This window comes from Notothenia rossii, assembly GCF_949606895.1.
Source record: "Notothenia rossii genome assembly, chromosome: 8".
In the NCBI taxonomy this organism is placed as follows: Eukaryota; Metazoa; Chordata; class Actinopteri; order Perciformes; family Nototheniidae; genus Notothenia; species Notothenia rossii.
In genome coordinates this window covers 7,336,307-7,355,662 of record NC_136906.1, presented here as the reverse complement: position 1 = coordinate 7,355,662, position 19,356 = coordinate 7,336,307, and the positions used below count along the sequence as shown (strand labels likewise).

Sequence of the window (19,356 nt, the reverse complement as noted above, 5' to 3'; positions counted from 1 at the left end):
CTGAACAATTTAGTTTACTGTTTTTCAATTTGGTGTGTTTGTGTGCATGACAGCAGGTCGTACCTGTATGATGGACTGCAGCTCCTGTAGTTTGATCTTGAGCATTTCGTTTTCTCTCTCCAGCTCAAAGATCTGCTCTCTCTTCGGCCGGTTCTCGATGTCGTTCTTCAGCTTGAGACTCTGCCTCCTCTCCATTTTACACTCTTCCTCCACCTTGTTCAGCCTGTGCTTCAACTGATCAACCTATAAACACAGTAAGGATGTAGAATAAATAGAGCTACTAAGTCCTTCTTAAAGGTCCCCTATTATACTGTTTTTCATCAATATATTATAGGTCTCAGATACAAACATGTCACTGAAGTGTTTGGCTCCAAACACCAAACAGATCATTGCAGCATTACCCATAACCCCCTCTGTTTCAGCCCTGTTTCCAAAGTGCTGATTCTCTGTCTGTTACTTTAGATGAAAATAAGGAGCCCCTCCCCACGCCCCTCTGAGAGAGATTTGGTTACAAAGAACACAATGGTGCGCTAGGAGGAGATTCAGGTGATAAGGTGGGGGGTACCTTGGTTGTGATTGGCTAATGGTTACCAAGCCAACACATCGTTATGACATCATAAAGTGGCCAAAATCTGATCGGCTCATTTTCAGACAGGTTTTTATAGAAATGGATCAAAAAGAGAGAGAATCTTTGTTCCTGAAACTTTCAGAGTCTCTTTCCACAGAGGGGACACATGTTGATGTAGAAGAGACATGAAGAAGTGGGGACACATGTTGATGTAGAAGAGACATGAAGAAGAGGGGACACATGTTGATGTAGAGGAGACATGAAGAAGAGGGGACACATGTTGATGTAGAAGAGACATGAAGAAGAGGGGACACATGTTGATGTAGAGGAGACATGAAGAAGAGGGGACACATGTTGATGTAGAAGAGACATGAAGAAGAGGGGCACATGTTGATGTAGAAAAGACATGAAGAAGAGGGGACACATGTTGATGTAGAGGAGACATGAAGAAGAGGGGACACATGTTGATGTAGAGGAGACATGAAGAAGAGGGGACACATGTTGATGTAGAAAAGACATGGAGAAGAGGGGACACATGTTGATGTAGAAGAGACATGAAGAAGAAGGGACACATGTTGATGTAGAGGAGACATGGAGAAGAGGGGACACATGTTGATGTAGAAGAGACATGAAGAAGAGGGGACACATGTTGATGTAGAAGAGACATGAAGAAGAGGGGACACATGTTGATGTAGAAGAGACATGAAGAAGAGGGGACACATGTTGATATAGAAAAGACATGAAGAAGAGGGGACACATGTTGATGTAGAAGAGACATGAAGAAGAGGGGACACATGTTGATGTAGAAGAGACATGAGCAAGTGGATTTTGCGCAATAGGTGACCTTTAATGTCCTCAAACTCGTTGTGTGTGCGTACAAGTTTGCGAGAACATAATGCAATGACAATGTTTCCATGCATTCACACGTTCATCAGTACCACTAGCTGCAGGTCGCGGCTCCTCATCACCGCCATGTTCTTCTCCTCGCTCAGCGTGGCGTACCTCATGGCCAGTTTATAGTTTTCATCCTTCACTCTCAGTAGCTCGTCACTGTAGTTGTTTCTTTCCTCTCTCAACTTATTGTTCCCTGGAAAACACATGTTGAGTCATTAATACAGTAGACATGAGGGTGTTAAGCAATAATTGCGAAATCCATGAACATGTTATTCTTAGACAAACAATAGTGTCACTTTTCGTGGCAGTTTTTCCACCTTCCCTCTATCTAGCTTAAATCGTTAATCTGACAAACTGCTTTCCGATTTTACCATTTAGCTTGTGTTAGCTAAAATAACAAAAAAGTCATTCTAAATCCACAAACTAGCTTCTGTAGATAAACACAACTAGAGAAACTAAACTTGTTAAACTTGATTCCTTCACTTAACAAGGCTCTTCACGCTATCCAGTGCCAACCCAGTCTCACAGCATTTTTTGTTATAGCCACAAAATTAATTTAATCCATTGATTTGTGTTCACCAACACAGAACGATTTTAAAAGCAATGTATTTCTATTGGTAGTATATTTCGTGCCTGCACCACGTCTTTTTGACCAGAAGCTGTGTGGTTCATAAAAACATTTTTTTACTCAATATCTTACCCTAAGCCTAACCCTAACCCTTTTATTTTAAATTGTATATTATATGTCGGAGTTTTTTTGCCGTCTTCGGGGAAATTTTTTTTCTCAGAGCCTCAGAATACTGAAATCTATATATTTTTTTCCTTCTAATTTGTTATGATTTGGTGCAGGCACGAAACATACTACCAATAGAAATACATTGCTTCTAAAATCTTTCTGTGTCAGAATACTGAAATCTGTATTTTTTTTAAATCTCTTTTTCCTTCAAATTTGTTATTATTTACACTGCTTTTAAAATCGTTCTGTGTGACACGAAAAAAAATGCGAAAATCGTGTTGGTGAACACGAATCAATAGATTAATTTCGTGACTTGTCCACTCGCACGAAATGCTGTGAGACTGTGTTGCAAGTGCTAGTAGTGTTAGTTAGTTAGCTAGTGTTATTAAAATGTAAGAAAGTAGCAGTTGCTCAGTGGTTTTTGACCCCCAGATAGGCAAACATTTTTTTACTGCTATAAGTGCAAAAATGTAGCTTTTAATATTGTGTGTTTTGTTATCAGTGGAAAGCCTAAATTGAATGTGTTCATGTCCATGCACAATGAAGCAAATAACATTATGTTTATGCTACAACAGAAGGACATGTCTGAAAATTCTGTTTTCAATAAAGCACAGAGCAGGACGTAGCGTATGGTAGGCTAACAACTAGCGAAGCACGTCAACCAGTAGCTAACAGAAGGCTACTAATAGCTCCAATGACAATGGTTCTTGTGCCATAACATCACAAGACATACATACAGACTGATGTAAAGACTGAGCACTTTAAGCTAAAGTGACAAAGGCAGTAACGAAATCTGAACAGACGCATGAGACATTTTGAAAGGAGATGTGTCTTGTCTGACCACTTCGATCACCGCAACACATTTAAAACCAAGTTTAAACAGTGTCTAAGATTTCTCAAATGCACCCAGACCAGAATTTACGATAAGAGACGTTGATTTTGGCAACAAAACTATTTCCAGAGAATTTCAACATTATATCTAAAACTTGTTCCAACAACACAGGACATGGTGAAACATTAAAACCTCAGTGTCCTAGTTTACTGAATAGGCTATTGTAGACAATGATATTGACAAGCTTGCAAAACCCAACTGCCGTGCAGAGAGCATGGTAAAAGAAAAAAGCAATGTGGTGGGGTAGCACTTTCAGTATGGTTTGGAATCAATGATCAACCATTTGAAACACTATTGCGGTATTTCTACTGAATAGTTTGGCTCTACAGACCGCTGTGATGTTCCACTGAGTGATCAGAACATATTAAAATAAAATAATGTTGGGAAAATACTGAACTTTAAATATCAGAGTAGCACATGATAACAAAGGCCCTACGTAGCTGAGTACATGACAGGATGTATGATTACCTAGAAGAGAGTCAGGCCTGTTTTAGACATATGATAGCTATGTGATTAACAACCTGTCGTGCCGAGATATCACAAGCATGATCATTTCTGACGTGGAGCTAATCTGAAGTAAACATTGAATACTGATTTCTATTCCTCCATCTTGTGACTGTGTAACTCCCTCTCTTGGATATCAGCATGTGAAGGACACTGTTCAGGAACTACTTGATGCTCTGTATGTGATGACTACTTCCATTCTTGAGAGGATATTGAATACATGGATCCTGAGTATTGAAGCTCAAGCCGGTGACGAGTGATATTTTTCGAACAAATAAGAAGTATTTTTTACTCAGTTGGACGGCCTGGAGCTCCTGATTGGTCAGCCGGAGCTTCTTCTGCTCGTCCTCCAGGGTGCAGTTCTTCCTGCTGAGCTCAACCTGCTGCAGGGTCTTCACTTTGGATTGCTGCTGCAGCTTCATCACTTCTTCCATCAGGAACTGGGTCAGACCCTCTTGACCCTCCTCGACTGCAGCGAGGGGACAGGGGAGAAGCAAAGGAGTAGAAAAAGAGACATCACACTATGGTATAAACATATTTTTACATTATCTACTCTACATGGCGTAATCAGACTTGAGGAGTAACGGATTGTATGTAACGAGATTACGTCATCAGGATACAAAAAAAAACTATTCCATTACAATTATATATTTTTTAAAGTAATCAGATGACTGCTACATTTAAAAAAAGATCACAGTGGTACAATACATTTTATAATAAATATCGATATATTATAAGTAGACGTACTGAATTACTTTTCATTATGGTTTATATTTAGGCTCCTTTCATTCTTCTTTATTTTAAATCCATGTCTTTTTTAATGCAGTAGGTGGACACCTGATTCATTCAACAAAAATAAAGTCTGTGCTTTTGATGTATTAAGCTTGAACAGCATTTGTAAACTATTACCTTTACTACATTTTTTATATGAAATATCTTGGTTTCTTCTTTTCTAAAGTTGCATTGTTACATACACTTAACTAAAAAACATCTTATGTTCTCTTATATTTATTTGCATTGCATTTGATATTGAGTTAATCCAAAAGTAACAGAAGGTTATATTAAGTTCATATTTTGATACTCAGATTACGTTACCGATTACAGGTAACTAGTACTTACGACACAGCATAAGAAGTAACCCTGCCAATTCAACTGAAATCGATTTGGATACATGTCAAGTTCTTTTTAAAACCAGCAGAACAAGATCAATAAAAAATGTTTGTAGGTTAGGCTGTATTTCCTTGTTCCTCATTGCGTTACTTTGGGCAAATGTGCAGTTTGTCTGCACCCAGAGGCGTGTGTCTCACCTACGATGGTGGAGAAGCGCCGCGTGGGATCCTTCCCCGTGACCAGCTTGTACATTTCAGGGTAATAAAACTCGAGACTTTCCAGAAAGGCCACATAGCCCCGCTCTCCTTTATTGTGCAGGATGTCGAGGAGACGGCCTGATAGGATAGGATTGATGGACATGATTGAAATTCAACACACAGAAACACAAATGCACACGATCTCTGGCTGAGAGAGGGAGAAAGCTATTGCATGAAACACAACATGATATTAAATAAACTACAAAAGCTCAATCAGTAGAGTGCAGATCCTCCCAGCTACCTTACAGACATAAAAGGAAAGAAAATGACAATTATTTATCTTGTATGGTGCCCTAATGTAGTGGATGATTACATAGGTATTGAATAGGGTTGGGCAATATATCAACATTATGTCGTTACTGTGAAATTAAACTGGAATCTACCCGATGTTTTAATTATATCTACATTATTATTATTTTATCTCTTGTATAAATCTTTGTGAAAGCACCAACAGTCAACTTTCCAATATTAACGCCATATCGTTATCGAGGTATTTGATCAAAATATCATGCTATTTGATTTTTGTCTCCATGTCACCCCGACCTTAGTTTGGTATTAATCTGCAGGTGATGCATCTAACATTTTGACCAAATTTGCTAGAAATGTAAATTCTTGAGTCACGAAGAAGGTCAAAAAATGTGACCTGGAAATATAGGATTTTCTTTGTATTGCCTAGCCTAGCAATGCATCTGTAAACAATGCTAAAGAATAAACACTAGAGCCTTTAAAAGCCAAGGAGATGCTGACCTGGATTTATCCATGTGTAAAATATGATTGTAGATATATGCACACCTTAGTTTTGCAAGGGTGAAATCTTGTTATAGGAAACAATGTGTGGGTTATGAATTGTTTTGCTAAAATAGCTATATATGTGTCATCTGGTTGAGGTGACAAAAAAATTGGTCACAAAAAACAAAATGATGAATCACTGCAACCATAAGAGGTCTTGCGTCATAAAGTCACAAATTAGTTTTTTTTTAAAACATTAGTCATGTTGGCTCAGTGGTATAACATATTTGCTGAAGACACATGAGGAAACACAGCCAAGTAAATGACAGGCCCACAGGATAACATTATGCAATCAGGAAACAGTACAATGAAAACACACACACACACACAGACACACACACACACACACACACACACACACACACACACACACACACACACACACACACACACACACATACACACACACACACACACACACACACACACACCTCTACCTACTTGTGCGGTTTGCTTTGGAGATCAGCAGCATGGAGTTCAGGATCTCGTCCTCGTCCTGCTCGTCCAGGACTTTGCACTGCCGGAGGTACGGGGTCAGCTTGGCCGGGGAGATGGTGCGACACAACTCGTACCGTTTACAGTGCGCCTTCTCCCACAGCGCCTCCGCATCGCCGTACGTCCCGTTCTCCATCTCTCACACTCTGAAAGGTAGTACAAGTCAATGTGTGTGTCCATCTATGACAGGGGTGTCCAAAAGAAATGACCAAATGCGGCCCGCAGGCCATTTTGAATCGGCCCTCAGCTAATTCAAATAGTGTAATGGAAATATGGCCCAAAAATGAAACTTGTGCTTCCTAAATATATATGTACAAATATAATACAAAGTACTCATGTCATCCCACTTTCCAAATAAATTCAAGCTTAAAACACTTTCTAACAAATCTAAGTTGATGAGAAAAAGCCCAATAACTTATTTACATAACAAGCCTGAAATAGACCCTTCATATTTCCTCTTATGATGAGCATGTGATGGAGGCTGTTTTTTTCTTAAAGCATATTCAAGTATCAATCACAATTTTCCTACAACTTATAACTTAACTGATAAGTGAGCGGCCCAGCCCTTCATATCTTTTTCTGGATGTGGCGCTCAGTGAAAAAGGTTTGGACCCCCCTGATGGCATTGTATTGTACTCAAAACAGACAGCATGGCTGCATTACACTCGAGCATTAAAGGTAAATGTTGCTTGAGAATTTGCTCACATTTTGTATCTCTCTGGTACAAAATGTGAAGAAAGCAGAAACAAAGACGTCATTTTTGCAGGAACCACAATCAAATCTTATGTCACATGAGGTTAGTTGTCTGCAAGACTAAGGGAGATCAAAACGAAATCAACATCGGCCCCTAAACAATCTGTCATGATTTATTTTTTGGAGCTATGCTATTCCTAAGGGCTCATCCTTCATGGGAAAGCAGGTCACTATTACAAATATGTTGAAGTCATTTTCTAAAACAATTAAGTAGTTTATTTTACACTAAGTCAGTTGTTATTTGTGAGATAAATAAGTCGATATTTTTCAATTCTGGGTCATTGTTTTGAAAAAAGTGATTCAATTTTATTCATAAACAATTAAGCAATCTTTAGAAAGAACGAGTCAGTTTATTGAAGAATGTAAGTCACTATGTTCTATTACTAAGTCATATTTTATAAATAATTATTAAGGTTATGTTTCCATCACATTTGTCTCTTTAACCGTCAGATAAGGGCTTCCGTAGAGATAGCATTTAACTAGAAATGAGATTCCTCTTATGATATGACACCCATTAATTATTATCTGCAGAAGAAGCATGTAAGGCTTTATGAAGCACACCAAGACACACACCACTACACACACACCAGCACACACACCAGCACACACACCAACACACACACACCACTACACACACAACAGCACACACACCAACACACACACACCACTACACACACAACAGCACACACACCAACACACACACACCACTACACACACACCACTACACACACAACAGCACACACACCAGCGTACGGCTCTGCACATCACACAATCCCCACTTCTGCGGTTTCTCTTATAAACAACATCAACTTTAACCAACTGACGTCTTTCCATTTCCCTCTCCTTTTTTTATATATTTCTATATTTATCGTCCTCCCACTCCCACTTGATTTCCTCTCTCTTATTGTATCATTCACACATATACACCCACACACACGCAAACACACACACTGTCTGTGCGTCTCCAGGATTTGCATGCCACCTGGTTTCCTAGGTTCTATCCTACAATCCCACAATCCCGCTTTGTGACTTGCAGCCTACAGTTATGCAAATCAACGCTATCTCATGCCATGACTTATGTAAACAAACACAATGAATTACATGTTTGCATGCGACTGTCATTGGCACCGCTCACGTGGAAATGTTCACTTGTTCAGACTAACACACTGTTAATCTCTTCACTTCCTTCATTTGTTTCCATCTCCTTCATATTTACTGTAATATCACTCAATAAGCAGTATTTTATTCCACTGCATATTATTTAAGTTTCATTAAGTACCGTACATGCTGTTCTTAATTTATCTTTTTGACTTTCACTTTCAAAAATTCTCTTGCACTATTTTATTTATTTATTTAATTCTTTTTTATTTGTATTTTGCATGGCTAGATGAGTCTGAGACATAAGGAAGACATATTATATTAAGTTCATTTTCAGGTGTATATCAGTATATAGTGACTCTACTTTAAAGAGTCCTCTCCTGCTGATGTTCAGGTGTATATCAGTATGTAGTGTCTCTACTTTAAAGAGTCCTCTCCTGCTGATGTTCAGGTGTATATCAGTATGTAGTGTCTCTACTTTAAAGAGTCCTCTCCTGCTGATGTTCAGGTGTATATCAGTATTTAGTGTCTCTACTTTAAAGAGTCCTCTCCTGCTGATGTTCAGGTGTATATCAGTATGTAGTGTCTCTACTTTAAAGAGTCCTCTCCTGCTGATGTTCAGCTGTATATTAGTATGTACAGTAGTGTCTCTACTTTAAAGAGTCCTCTCCTGCTGATGCTCAGCTGTATATCAGTATGTAGTGTCTCTACTGGGACATGTCTCCATGCTTTAATGTTCAAAAAGCTCTTTATTCTTCTCATACTGCCTGGGCTGCAGCACCTCTTTTCACCCTCTGTCTGAAACCAGAGCCCAGTCTGCTCTGATTGGTTAGCTGGCCGGCTCTGTTGTGATTGGTCAACCGCTTAGAGATGTAGAGAGGCTTTTTTTGGGGGGGGGACTTATCTTTTGCAGACCATACACATGCACACACCCCAAAGCGTGATTGGGCCTCTTTTAGATGTTCCTTGACGAAACTACACTGACAATAGAGCCTTTGAATCTGTGCAAAAACAGACACATGGTTAAACTCTCACTAAATCTCAACCAAACCTCCAGATAAATTCAGCTCACTTCATGACTTTTCTCCATATTTTATGATACATCTTTGAATGTTTCGACCATCCGACAGTCAGACATCGACATCAAGGACAAGCTGCTTTTCAAACGCAGACAGAAATATCTCACCCCTCGACACTTCTGTCTACAGTGTGTGTTAAACCCCTGCCACAGTCACAGCAGATGATGAAAACCGCAAGCGCTCACACCAACACACACCCTGCAGAAGTACACAGTGCATGCACACACACTCAACACACACACACACACACACACACACACACACACACACACACACACACACACACACACACACACACACACGGACCCCTTCAGTAACCACATACAGGTTTCCTCTTCTCTCTTCTCTTATTTTTGACTTCATTACCGAGAAAGCTCATCCTTGCTTCCTCCTTTTCAAACCAGATGCGAGTACAATCTCTCTTCCTCTATTCTGCTTCAGTCCTTGCACTCAGACACTTTTCATTATAGTATTGTGGTCGAGGGAGTTGTGTTTTTTACAGTGCATGTCCTCACATTTGAACTTGTATTTTCCCCTTTCTTTAGGGGCGTCTACAGACTTTTAAAAAATCAGACACAGCTACAGTACATACTGACTCGCAGGACTGATGCAATGAGCAGGGTGTTAGAAATAAAGGAAACAACCTCGCAACCCGTATTTAAACTGTGTGTCTCCTTAAAAACACCATTAATATCAACATTAGTTACCATGCTAAGTGCACATATTTAAAGTAATGTTTAATTAATATAGTATATTAATGGATTCCTGTTCTACTTCCTGTTTTTGTATTGTTAAATGATTGACTTAGTTCATTAACGGACAGACTTCGCTCAGAATAAAAGAGAATATCTATAAATAATCACATGGGGAAATTAGGTTTAGTTACACCATAATGCATATTTATATAAGAATGTATATATTGATGTATACATGTGAAGTAAAAGTCCCATAAAATACAATAATGGTAGTTATTTAGCAGCATAATTGGTTTACTACTAATTGCAACAGAGACACAAGCCACAGTCCCTCCATGTTATTATTGCTTTTCATTTCTCGGTCTACATTTAATCTACACCTTTAACGCAACAGTTAATCAAGCCTTCTTAAAAAGAGGCAATAGGTTTTGTGTTATTGTTTTTAGATTTAAACGTTTGCTACTTTCTGTTGGTGAACAAACATCCTCAGGGTTTAGTGGAAATGGTCCTTGTTTCCATTGATGTTCCTCTTAATGCTGATAGTATTATCCCAGCTTATCTAAATGTCTTGTTATGGACTTAAGGTGTTAACACAGATTTTCTTGTGACAACTCTATTCATTTCATTGACTTACTTCGACAAGTCCAAATGATTCGAGTGGAGTTACAGTACGAAACACATTTCAGTAGAAGATTCTTATTTAGTTTTATTTTGTAATACCACATTTGTATGGACTTGTCTGACAATTTATTGAGTCCCAGCAGGATTATTATATTCTTAGACAACCACAACTATGTTCTACACCCACACAGGGGCGCCGTAAGGGGGTGAAAAGTTAGGACGATTCTAAGTGTCCATGACTGACAGGGGCCCCAAACATTTTTAGAACATTAAGAAAAAATGTTTAAGTAACTTTTCATCAATCATCAATAATTAACATTAATATAACGTTAAATTGATAATGTAACCACTAAACTTACGATTCATTTAACTTTTTTTCTTCCAAAGGTTAACCATCCAAAGCCTCTGTACACCCCCCTCTATTTACATGTAATGGTTTGGTCCTGCCTCCAAACGCTTTGCTGCACCGCACTTTCTGGCAGAGTGAGAATGAGAGCAGGTAAGGAGTGATGCTAGTACTTACGTGTGTGTCATGTATCAACGACTAACAAAGTAAGGCTTTCAAAAAAGAAAAGAAAGGAGAGAAAGGCAAGAGGGAGGGACTAAAGGGCGACAGTATGTCACCCAGTTTTTGAAAAGAAAAGGTGGGTGTGGTCCATGAGTGGTGGAAATTAGTCTGTTAGCTAAGCGTAGTCCATTGTAAATAATAATTGTAATGTTTTGATGACATTAAGTACTGTTGATATCTTCACAGAAAATGCTGAGGTTTTTCATTTCACGGCTCTTTTAGCTGACATTGAATAAATGCAGGTACATTTTTAGCAGCTATTCATACTAAATCAGTTGTCCCTCCCTCTGGTGCCAGGATCAACAGATCCATCTTTAGGCTCCGCAGCCCTGTCCCCCCATAATGCTTTGCAGTCTTGCCATGCTGTCCATTGAAAGCCAGTTGGCTATAAGCTGGACTTCAAGGACTTGATCAGTGACTTTGCCTGCAAGAAGGCTAGGCGCTGGGCTCTTGGTGAGTAAGGCTGAGCCAGGGCTCGTAATAACTGTTAAAGGGCAAGGCAATGGTAACGATATTGGATCACACAGAAGATGGATGATGAGAAAAAGACTGAGAACAGGTCATACGCTCTGATTTAGCAACACCATCAGGCCTTTTCATTTCCGTTTTGTTGTCCATTTAAACTTTAATACCCGCTTATTTTGTAGTTGGTATGTATATTTAATTACAAAATCTGCTGCTTATGTTATTTTTTTTGTTATAGCATTTTATAAATGATAATATTGGTGTTAATGTTCACTTTATTTTAATTTAAGAGGTCATGAATATTTAAGTTATATTTATTTTGATTTATGAATGTTCCATTCAAAAATGTTGAAAAAGATGACTATTGAGGTCTATTGTCAGGAGTGTTAGTGTTATATCAAATAGTGAATTCTACTGCAGCAGAATGTTGCACGTCTGCACAGTGTTATATTTTCACCGCTCAGTGTCAGTAAATATTGTGCAGTTAGTATTGGATACAAGATAGATGCAACAAGCCTGTACAGGTAGAGTTATATAAAGCATAAATGAGTCGGTTGGGTTCTGGAGGTGTGGTTACAGCAATTGTGCTTGGTTGGCGTGGCCTGTGCCTGCTGGTGGGGCCCAATGTGATATCTTTTCAAGGGGCCCAAAATCCCTGGCGGCGCCCCTGCACACACACACACACACACACACACACACACACACACACACACACACACACACACACACACACAGCTAAGGGTGTTAGTGGGTCGCTCACACACAGAGAAAGTTGATGAGTTACAATTTATGTGCAAACCAGCTAACTATTGACGATGTTCTAAATATCTGCAGCACATCAATGATCACATCTTTCAGGGAGGTAAATATTTGATTTGGGAAGGAGATAAGGGTCAATGATCTTATAAAGACTCTCATGTTAATGTTAGTGACCTCAAATGACTGAAATATACTTAAAAAAGTGATTAATTCAGCTGTTGTTTACCAAAAATGTCAAAGTTACTTTGCTCTGAAATGCGTTTAATTTGTAATACTCTGTACTTTAAAGAGAATCTATCAAGCTTTTTGGGAGTTTCCCTTTCCTGATGTGTGTTATACGGGTTTCAGTGCATGTAAATGGTCTGCATAGGCTAAAATCCTAAAGATTTGACTCCCAGGGACACCATTTCCAAACACATGCGCTGTTCATCAGAACTCTTTAGTTCACACCGAAATAAGTCCCTGGGGGAGGATTAGGCAAATTAAGCCGCTGACATCACTTCTTCTTCTTCCTCTGCTTTGGGTTTACTGGCAGGCCGCAAAAACTTCACGGTGCAACAACTTCACGGCGTATACTGCCGCCCGAAGTCCCCGGAGTTGGGGACTGGCTTCAGTAGAAGCTGCTGGGACTCCCAGCAGCTTCTACTGAAGCCTTCCGAGTAAATCCCCAGAATGCCGACACCTCCTCATCTCCACCGCTCCCATGTTTTCTTTTGTGTTGCCATAAGTTAGTCTCTCTGCGTTTGTGCGCTGGGCTAATGCTAATAATGCTAATGCGAGGATAATAAAATGGCATAGGAACCTTTTTCTCCCACGAAAGTACCTGCTCTCTAGCAGGGACGGAAAAGGGGGTAAAAAGGTTCTCATCAACAAATTTTAGTTCCGGCTCTTTTTGGTGTGAACGCGACATTTCTGAACTATATCAGAACTAAAGTGGGAAAAGTACTGCGGTGTGAACGCCCTTTTGTACTACGTGAGGGGGGGGCGGGACATCTCTAAGAGGTTGACCAATCACAACAGAGCCAGCCAGCTAACCAATCAGAGCAGACTGGGCTCTGGTTTCAGACAGAGGGTAAAACGAGGTGCTGCAGTTGAGGCGGTATGAGAAAAATAAAGAGCTTTTTGGAACATTAAAGCATGGAAACATGTCACAGGAGAGGCATGAAATATTTGTGTATCTTGTAAAGTTTCTGTACAATGCATTCATTCTTTCTAATTCTAGATGTTAGTGATATATATTGTAAATACTTTTAGTGTCTGGGCCCCTATTCTAACGCTGCGGATAGTTTGTCAGGGTGTCCCATTTCCTCTCCATTATATCTTAAGGTTGTGTTTTAAACTGTTTGTGTGAACGAATGAATTGAAGGTTGAAAGTTGGGGTGGGATTGGCTGGTGGTTGCACTGATGGTCAGATATGATTGGTTCAGGTGTACCAACCATCATAGAGGCTCCATTGTGCGGCAGAATAGCTGAAGCTTATAGAAATGTGATCCGGGGCTCTGTCCATGCAGAGAGAGGAAGGACAGATCGGCTCTTATAAAAGCTGAGATATGCAGCTGTATAATTTACACAATAAACACAGTCTTTACTTTATTTGCATACAGAAAAAATGGTGGTTATGATGGGTTTTATTTTCCAGTAAGGACATTTATGAATAGACGGCATTTACATCCTGAATTGTATCATCCTATGGAGCATTTTCTGCTTAATATTCTTTAAACATATGTTAGTCTACTGAAAGAATGCTACATTTGTTCAGCATCTGAAGTTAAACTTTTACTTAAAATTCAACACTACAGAGATGGCAAAAGTACACACATCCTTTACTCAAGTAGAAGTACAGATACTGTTTAAACATACTCTGGTGAAAGTAGAAGTACTGACTAAACTTCTTTACTCAAGTAAAAGCAAAGAAGTATGGGCTTTGAAATGTACTTACACTGAACAAAAATATAAACGCAACACTTTTGTTTTTGCTCCCATTTTTCACGAGATGAACTCAAAGATCCAAAACATTTTCTATATACACAAAATAACCATTTCTCTCAAATATTGTTCACAAATCTGAAAAAATCTGTGATAGTGAGCACTTCTCCTTTGCCGAGATAATCCATCCCACCTCACAGGTGTGGCATATCAAGATGCTGATTAGACAGCATGATTATTGCACAGGTGTGCCTTAGGCTGGCCACAATAAAAGGCCACTCTGAAACGTGCAGTTTTGCTTTATTGGGGGGGTCCGAAAACCAGTCAGTATCTGGTGTGAGGGTTAGGGTTAGGGTAATGTTGTGAATCGAGTGGCCTGTGTTCATCGTCCATAACATACGCCTGCCCATACCATAACCCCACCACCACCATGAGCCACTCGATTCACAACATTACCCTAACCCTAACCCTAACCCTAATCCTAACCCTAACCCTAACCCTAATCCTAACCCTCACACCAGATGCTGACTGGTTTTCGGACCCCCCCAGACCCCCCCAATAAAGCAAAAATGCACGTTTCATAGTGGCCTTTCATTATATTTATTTATTTTATTTATTGTGTGATGGATTATCTCGGCAAAGGAGAAGTGATCACTATCACAGATTTTTTCAGATTTGTGAACAATATTTAAGAGAATGGTTATTTTGTGTATATAGAAAATGTTTTAGATCTTTGAGTTCATCTCATGAAAAATGGGAGCAAAAACAAAAGTGTTACGTTTATATTTTTGTTCAGTGTAAGTAAAAAGTACCCATAACGACCAGCTGTTTTAAAGAGTACCTGACCTCCCTTTATATTAATAGAACAATAATGTCATTGTTAGCTAATGAATGTTTCCATGCTGAACAACGGCAACATGACAACGTTTTCATTGGTCCCTCTTCTTTAGAGAAGACCAGGAAATGATGGATACACGGATCGTGTTCAAATCAATAGGCACGCAATGACTCTAAATAATAATGATCACGGCACCAAACACAAATTCAAACTAAAGGAACCAGCCTTTTTGGAAAATGTAAGAAGTAGAAAGTACAGCTATTTGGGTTCACCATGTAAAAAGTCAAAGTAAAAAGTTGTGTACTGATACCAGAGAAATGTACTTAAGTACAGTAACGAAGTATTTGTACTCCACTACTTCCCACCTCTGATTATATATTGGAATATTGAAAACACTGAAAAAGTACTTCAGTGATATTCAGTTTGTTCATTCTGCTTTACTTTTTTAACTCCATTTTGCAGGTATATCATAAAGCTTTGAATGGTTTAGGCCCAAAATACATTTCTGACCTCCTGCTAAATTATGAACCATCCAGATCTCTCAGGTCTTCAGGGACTGGTCAACTTTCTGTCCCCAGAGTCAGAACTAAACATGGAGAAGCAGCGTTCAGTTATTATGCTCCAAATATCTGGAACAAACTCCCAGAAACCTGCAGCTGCAACTCTGACTATAATCCAGGCTGAAGACTTTCCTTTTTGCCGCTGCTTTTAATTGAACGACTGATATCTCAAACTGCACTGTAACTTTTACTCATGTATTTTATAGATTAGCTTGTTTTTTGTTTATTTTAATCTCTTTGCTTTTATATGACTGTTTTTAAATGCCATTAGTATTGTGTTTCCGCTGCACTATTTTAATCTTTTCATTTTTGTAAAGCACTTTGAATTGCCTTGTGTTGAAAGGTGCTATATATAACTTACTTGCCACCTAATCATTAACATAGCATAACTATTTAACCTGCCAGATCTCTCTCTATGCTTGCTGATGCTATTAGTGCAGCTACCTCTACGTCGCTGCTGCTCGCCTGCCCCACCACCACCCCAGCTTCCACCCCAGCTTCCACCTGTAGGCTCGGGGGGGTTAGTTATTTAATCATCACTCATCGTGCTTTGTATATCTGTGGAGTGATGATACCCGAGCCAGACGCCAAACTGAACTATATGCTGCTTCTAATAAACATGTTAAAGAAACACGTGAGTTGTCTGACTGAACTGAGGAAACATATTATCGTTTTACACCCTATATCAAAAGGGCATTTATTTTTAAAAGTTGAAATCAATGCAGCCAAGCAGAATGAAATCACATCAAAAAAGACGGATTAAACTGATCTATATAGGAAATAGTATTGACATATTTATTTTTATAACATGGACACATCAGCTTACTTTAATATCATACAGGAACAAATGGTTGACCCTACTTTTAATGTATTTTATATTCCAGTTATTTAAAAGTTGCATTACATGAATCATATGATCCTATTTTTTATTATGAATTGATAATGCAATGCCTTGTTGTTTTGTATGCTGCTGTAACAAAAACATTTCCCAATTTGGGATTAATAAAGTATATCTTATCTTTTTTTTTGTGCTAAATAATATTAGATTTAACAAGTTAATGCACTTCTTGCACTATTTATTGTTGTATTTGTTTTATTGTTTTATGCCCTTTATATACATTATGTTGCATTGTTGGAGCTTGGAACGTAATTTTCATCGCCATATCTACGTACACTGTAGCATCTGTATCTGCATACTTCTTAAAGAAAGCATGTATTTCCTCATGACAACAACATATTCCAGTAAGTACATTTTTAAAATCAACGCAATAATAATAAATAATCAGAATGAAATCACATCCTGATTCCCCGCTCTGTGGATCCCATTGTCTCCTGCACCTGCCGCTGGACTCCCAACCATGTTTGATGATGATGAGAGAAGGTCAACTATTGTGTTGCCAAATCTAATAGCTTCCTTAATTACAGGCCAAGAAGATGTCAGTGAAGGCAACCTGCATGAACAACATGATCTGCTAAATAAACTACGCTCAGATAAACAGAGAGTCTGTGCCGAAGGGATTGCACAGTGGATTTACTCTGTGGTTGCTTCCGAGTATCAATTTGAACAGCTTATTTGAAACAAACTTGGAGTAAATGGCTATAGAGAAACCTCGTACATCAAGTTCCGAGTGTTTTTAAGTAACATTTGAAATTATTTGCATGAGTATTTCCATTAAATGCTTCTTTATTCTGGTACTCCAACACATTTTAAACGCATATAATGAATTTTAGTTTCTTTTCAGATTAAGATTTTGCATTAAAAACATGTGATAAACGTTGACCATAATGCATCTCTTAATATTAAACCAGTGAAATAACTGCAACAAAAAGGTTAAAATATCCAATATTCAATAACAAATTTAGAAAGACAGTCCAAAACCTCAACAGATTTTATAACAGAACTACAACACTTAAATGCTACCTGATGCAAAAATACTAACAATCTAATAATGTCATATTTATGAAAATACATAATTTTCCTGCAAAACCAATACTTTTACTTTGTACTTTAAATTGTTGCTGATATTACTTCAGTAAGATTTTGAATGCAGACTTTGACTTGTAATGGAGCATTTTTAACATTATCTCAATACTTTTTCCACTAGTGCTGTCAGTTAACCTGAAACTCTATGTATGCTGTAATAACAGGATATTGCAGATGACACACGATCACAGGCTGTGATACGAGGTGTAATTTCACTTCCCTGCTTCTTTTTCCATTTAACTGTCGCACTTTATAAACCCATTTGGCCACTTCAAATATTTCGTCATTTCTAATCGGATCGACACTTGCATGTGTAGAAAAGAGCGATATACTGAGTTTATGTTCACATACCTGAGATGCAGCGGGGAAGTTGTCCGAACTTTGCTCAAGGTGTGGTGTTTGTTATTTTTGGTTTTTAAACCGGTTGGTTCATTCAGAAGGCTCAGGTTGTCTCCATTTATCCGAAAAGATAGGAGACTATGAGAGTGAAAAGTGAAGAGTGTGTGTGTGAGCAGTGGTCCTGACAGAGAGAGAGAAGACTGAAGGAGGGAGAGAGAGAGAGAGAAAAAACAACACGCTGACAGCAGAGAGGTGTGAGAGTGAGAGAGAGAGAGAGAGAGAGAGAGAGAAACAACACGCTGACAGCAGAGAGGAGAGAGAGAGAGAGAGAGAGAGAGAGAGAGAGAGAGAGGGGGGGGGGGGGGGTGGCGGAGTGTGTGTGACCTGTCTGTCATCAGGTACGGTGGCCTTGAAAATCTACAAAAACAATATCCATTCAGTCTTAGTTCTTATACACATTGAATTCGTTCAAATGGTGTCAGAATCAGGTATTGCCCCAGATATAGCCTACTGGTATGAAACACTGGGGTAATTTTCTGAATACGTTTACTATAACATTTTTCTTGTTCTAGTTTGCTCTAATTTTGTAGTTCTAGTTTGCTGAAAAAAACAGCATAGACCAGCATAAGATGGTTGCTGTTTTTAGCTGGTTTAGTTGGTTTACCAGGCTGGACAAGCTGGTTCAAGACAGACCTGGCCAGCTAAACCAGCATAGTTATACTAATATTATTGTTGTTACCATCATTACTATTATTAATAATGTTTTCTTTGTTTTCTTTATTTATCATTGCAGAAAGGATCATGCCAGCCCACATCAAACACCTGATCAAGAACTTGTGAATCTTCAGGCAGAAAAGATGAAAACACCTGTTCCAGTTTCCTGTTCATGGAACCATGCGTGTCCTCTGTTCCACATGTCTTCAGTCAGTCCTGGACCCTATGACTCTGTTCCACATGTCTTCAGTCAGTCCTGGACCCTATGACTCTGTTCCACATGTCTTCAGTCAGTCCTGGACCCTGTGACTCTGTTCCACATGTGTTCAGTCAGTCCTGGACCCTATGACTCTGTTCCACATGTCTTCAGTCAGTCCTGGACCCTATGACTCGGATCCACATGTCTTCAGTCAGTCCTGGACCCCATGACTCTGATCCACATGTCTTCTGTCAGTCCTGGACCCCAAGACTCTGTTCCACATGTCTTCAGTCAGTCCTGGACCCTATGACTCTGTTCCACATGTCTTCAGTCAGTTTTGGACCCAATGACTCTGTTCCACATGTCTTCAGTCAGTCCTGGACCCTATGACTCGGATCCACATGTCTTCAGTCAGTCCTGGACCCTATGACTCGGATCCACATGTCTTTAGTCAGTCCTGAACCCTATGACTCGGATCCACATGTCTTCAGTCAGTTCTGGACCCTATGACTC

At 39.1% G+C, this 19,356-nt stretch overlaps 1 protein-coding gene and 1 long non-coding RNA gene across 4 annotated transcripts in view; one reads left to right on the top strand and one right to left on the bottom strand.

Annotated features, from left to right (window-relative positions):
- card11 (caspase recruitment domain family, member 11) overlaps window positions 1–18,142 on the bottom strand; it is a 35,678-nt gene extending 17,536 nt beyond the window's left edge. The window contains exons 1-6 of one of the 3 annotated variants that reach the window (XM_079644404.1): window positions 17,943–18,142; window positions 6,192–6,391; window positions 4,902–5,039; window positions 3,887–4,063; window positions 1,507–1,655; window positions 64–243 (exon numbers count right to left, since the gene is read on the bottom strand). In XM_079644404.1, the coding sequence (XP_079500530.1) occupies window positions 64–243; window positions 1,507–1,655; window positions 3,887–4,063; window positions 4,902–5,039; window positions 6,192–6,381 (834 nt within the window). In that variant the 5' untranslated portion in view covers window positions 6,382–6,391; window positions 17,943–18,142. The remainder of the gene's footprint in view (window positions 1–63; window positions 244–1,506; window positions 1,656–3,886; window positions 4,064–4,901; window positions 5,040–6,191; window positions 6,392–17,942) is intronic. The other 2 variants (XM_079644403.1, XM_079644405.1) reach the window with 2 other exon arrangements.
- On the top strand, window positions 10,962–18,982 carry LOC307015706. Its single transcript, XR_013801618.1, has 3 exons — window positions 10,962–11,135; window positions 11,357–11,512; window positions 18,724–18,982. It is a non-coding gene; the product is annotated as an uncharacterized lncRNA (long non-coding RNA).
- Window positions 18,983–19,356: the final 374 nt, after the last annotated feature.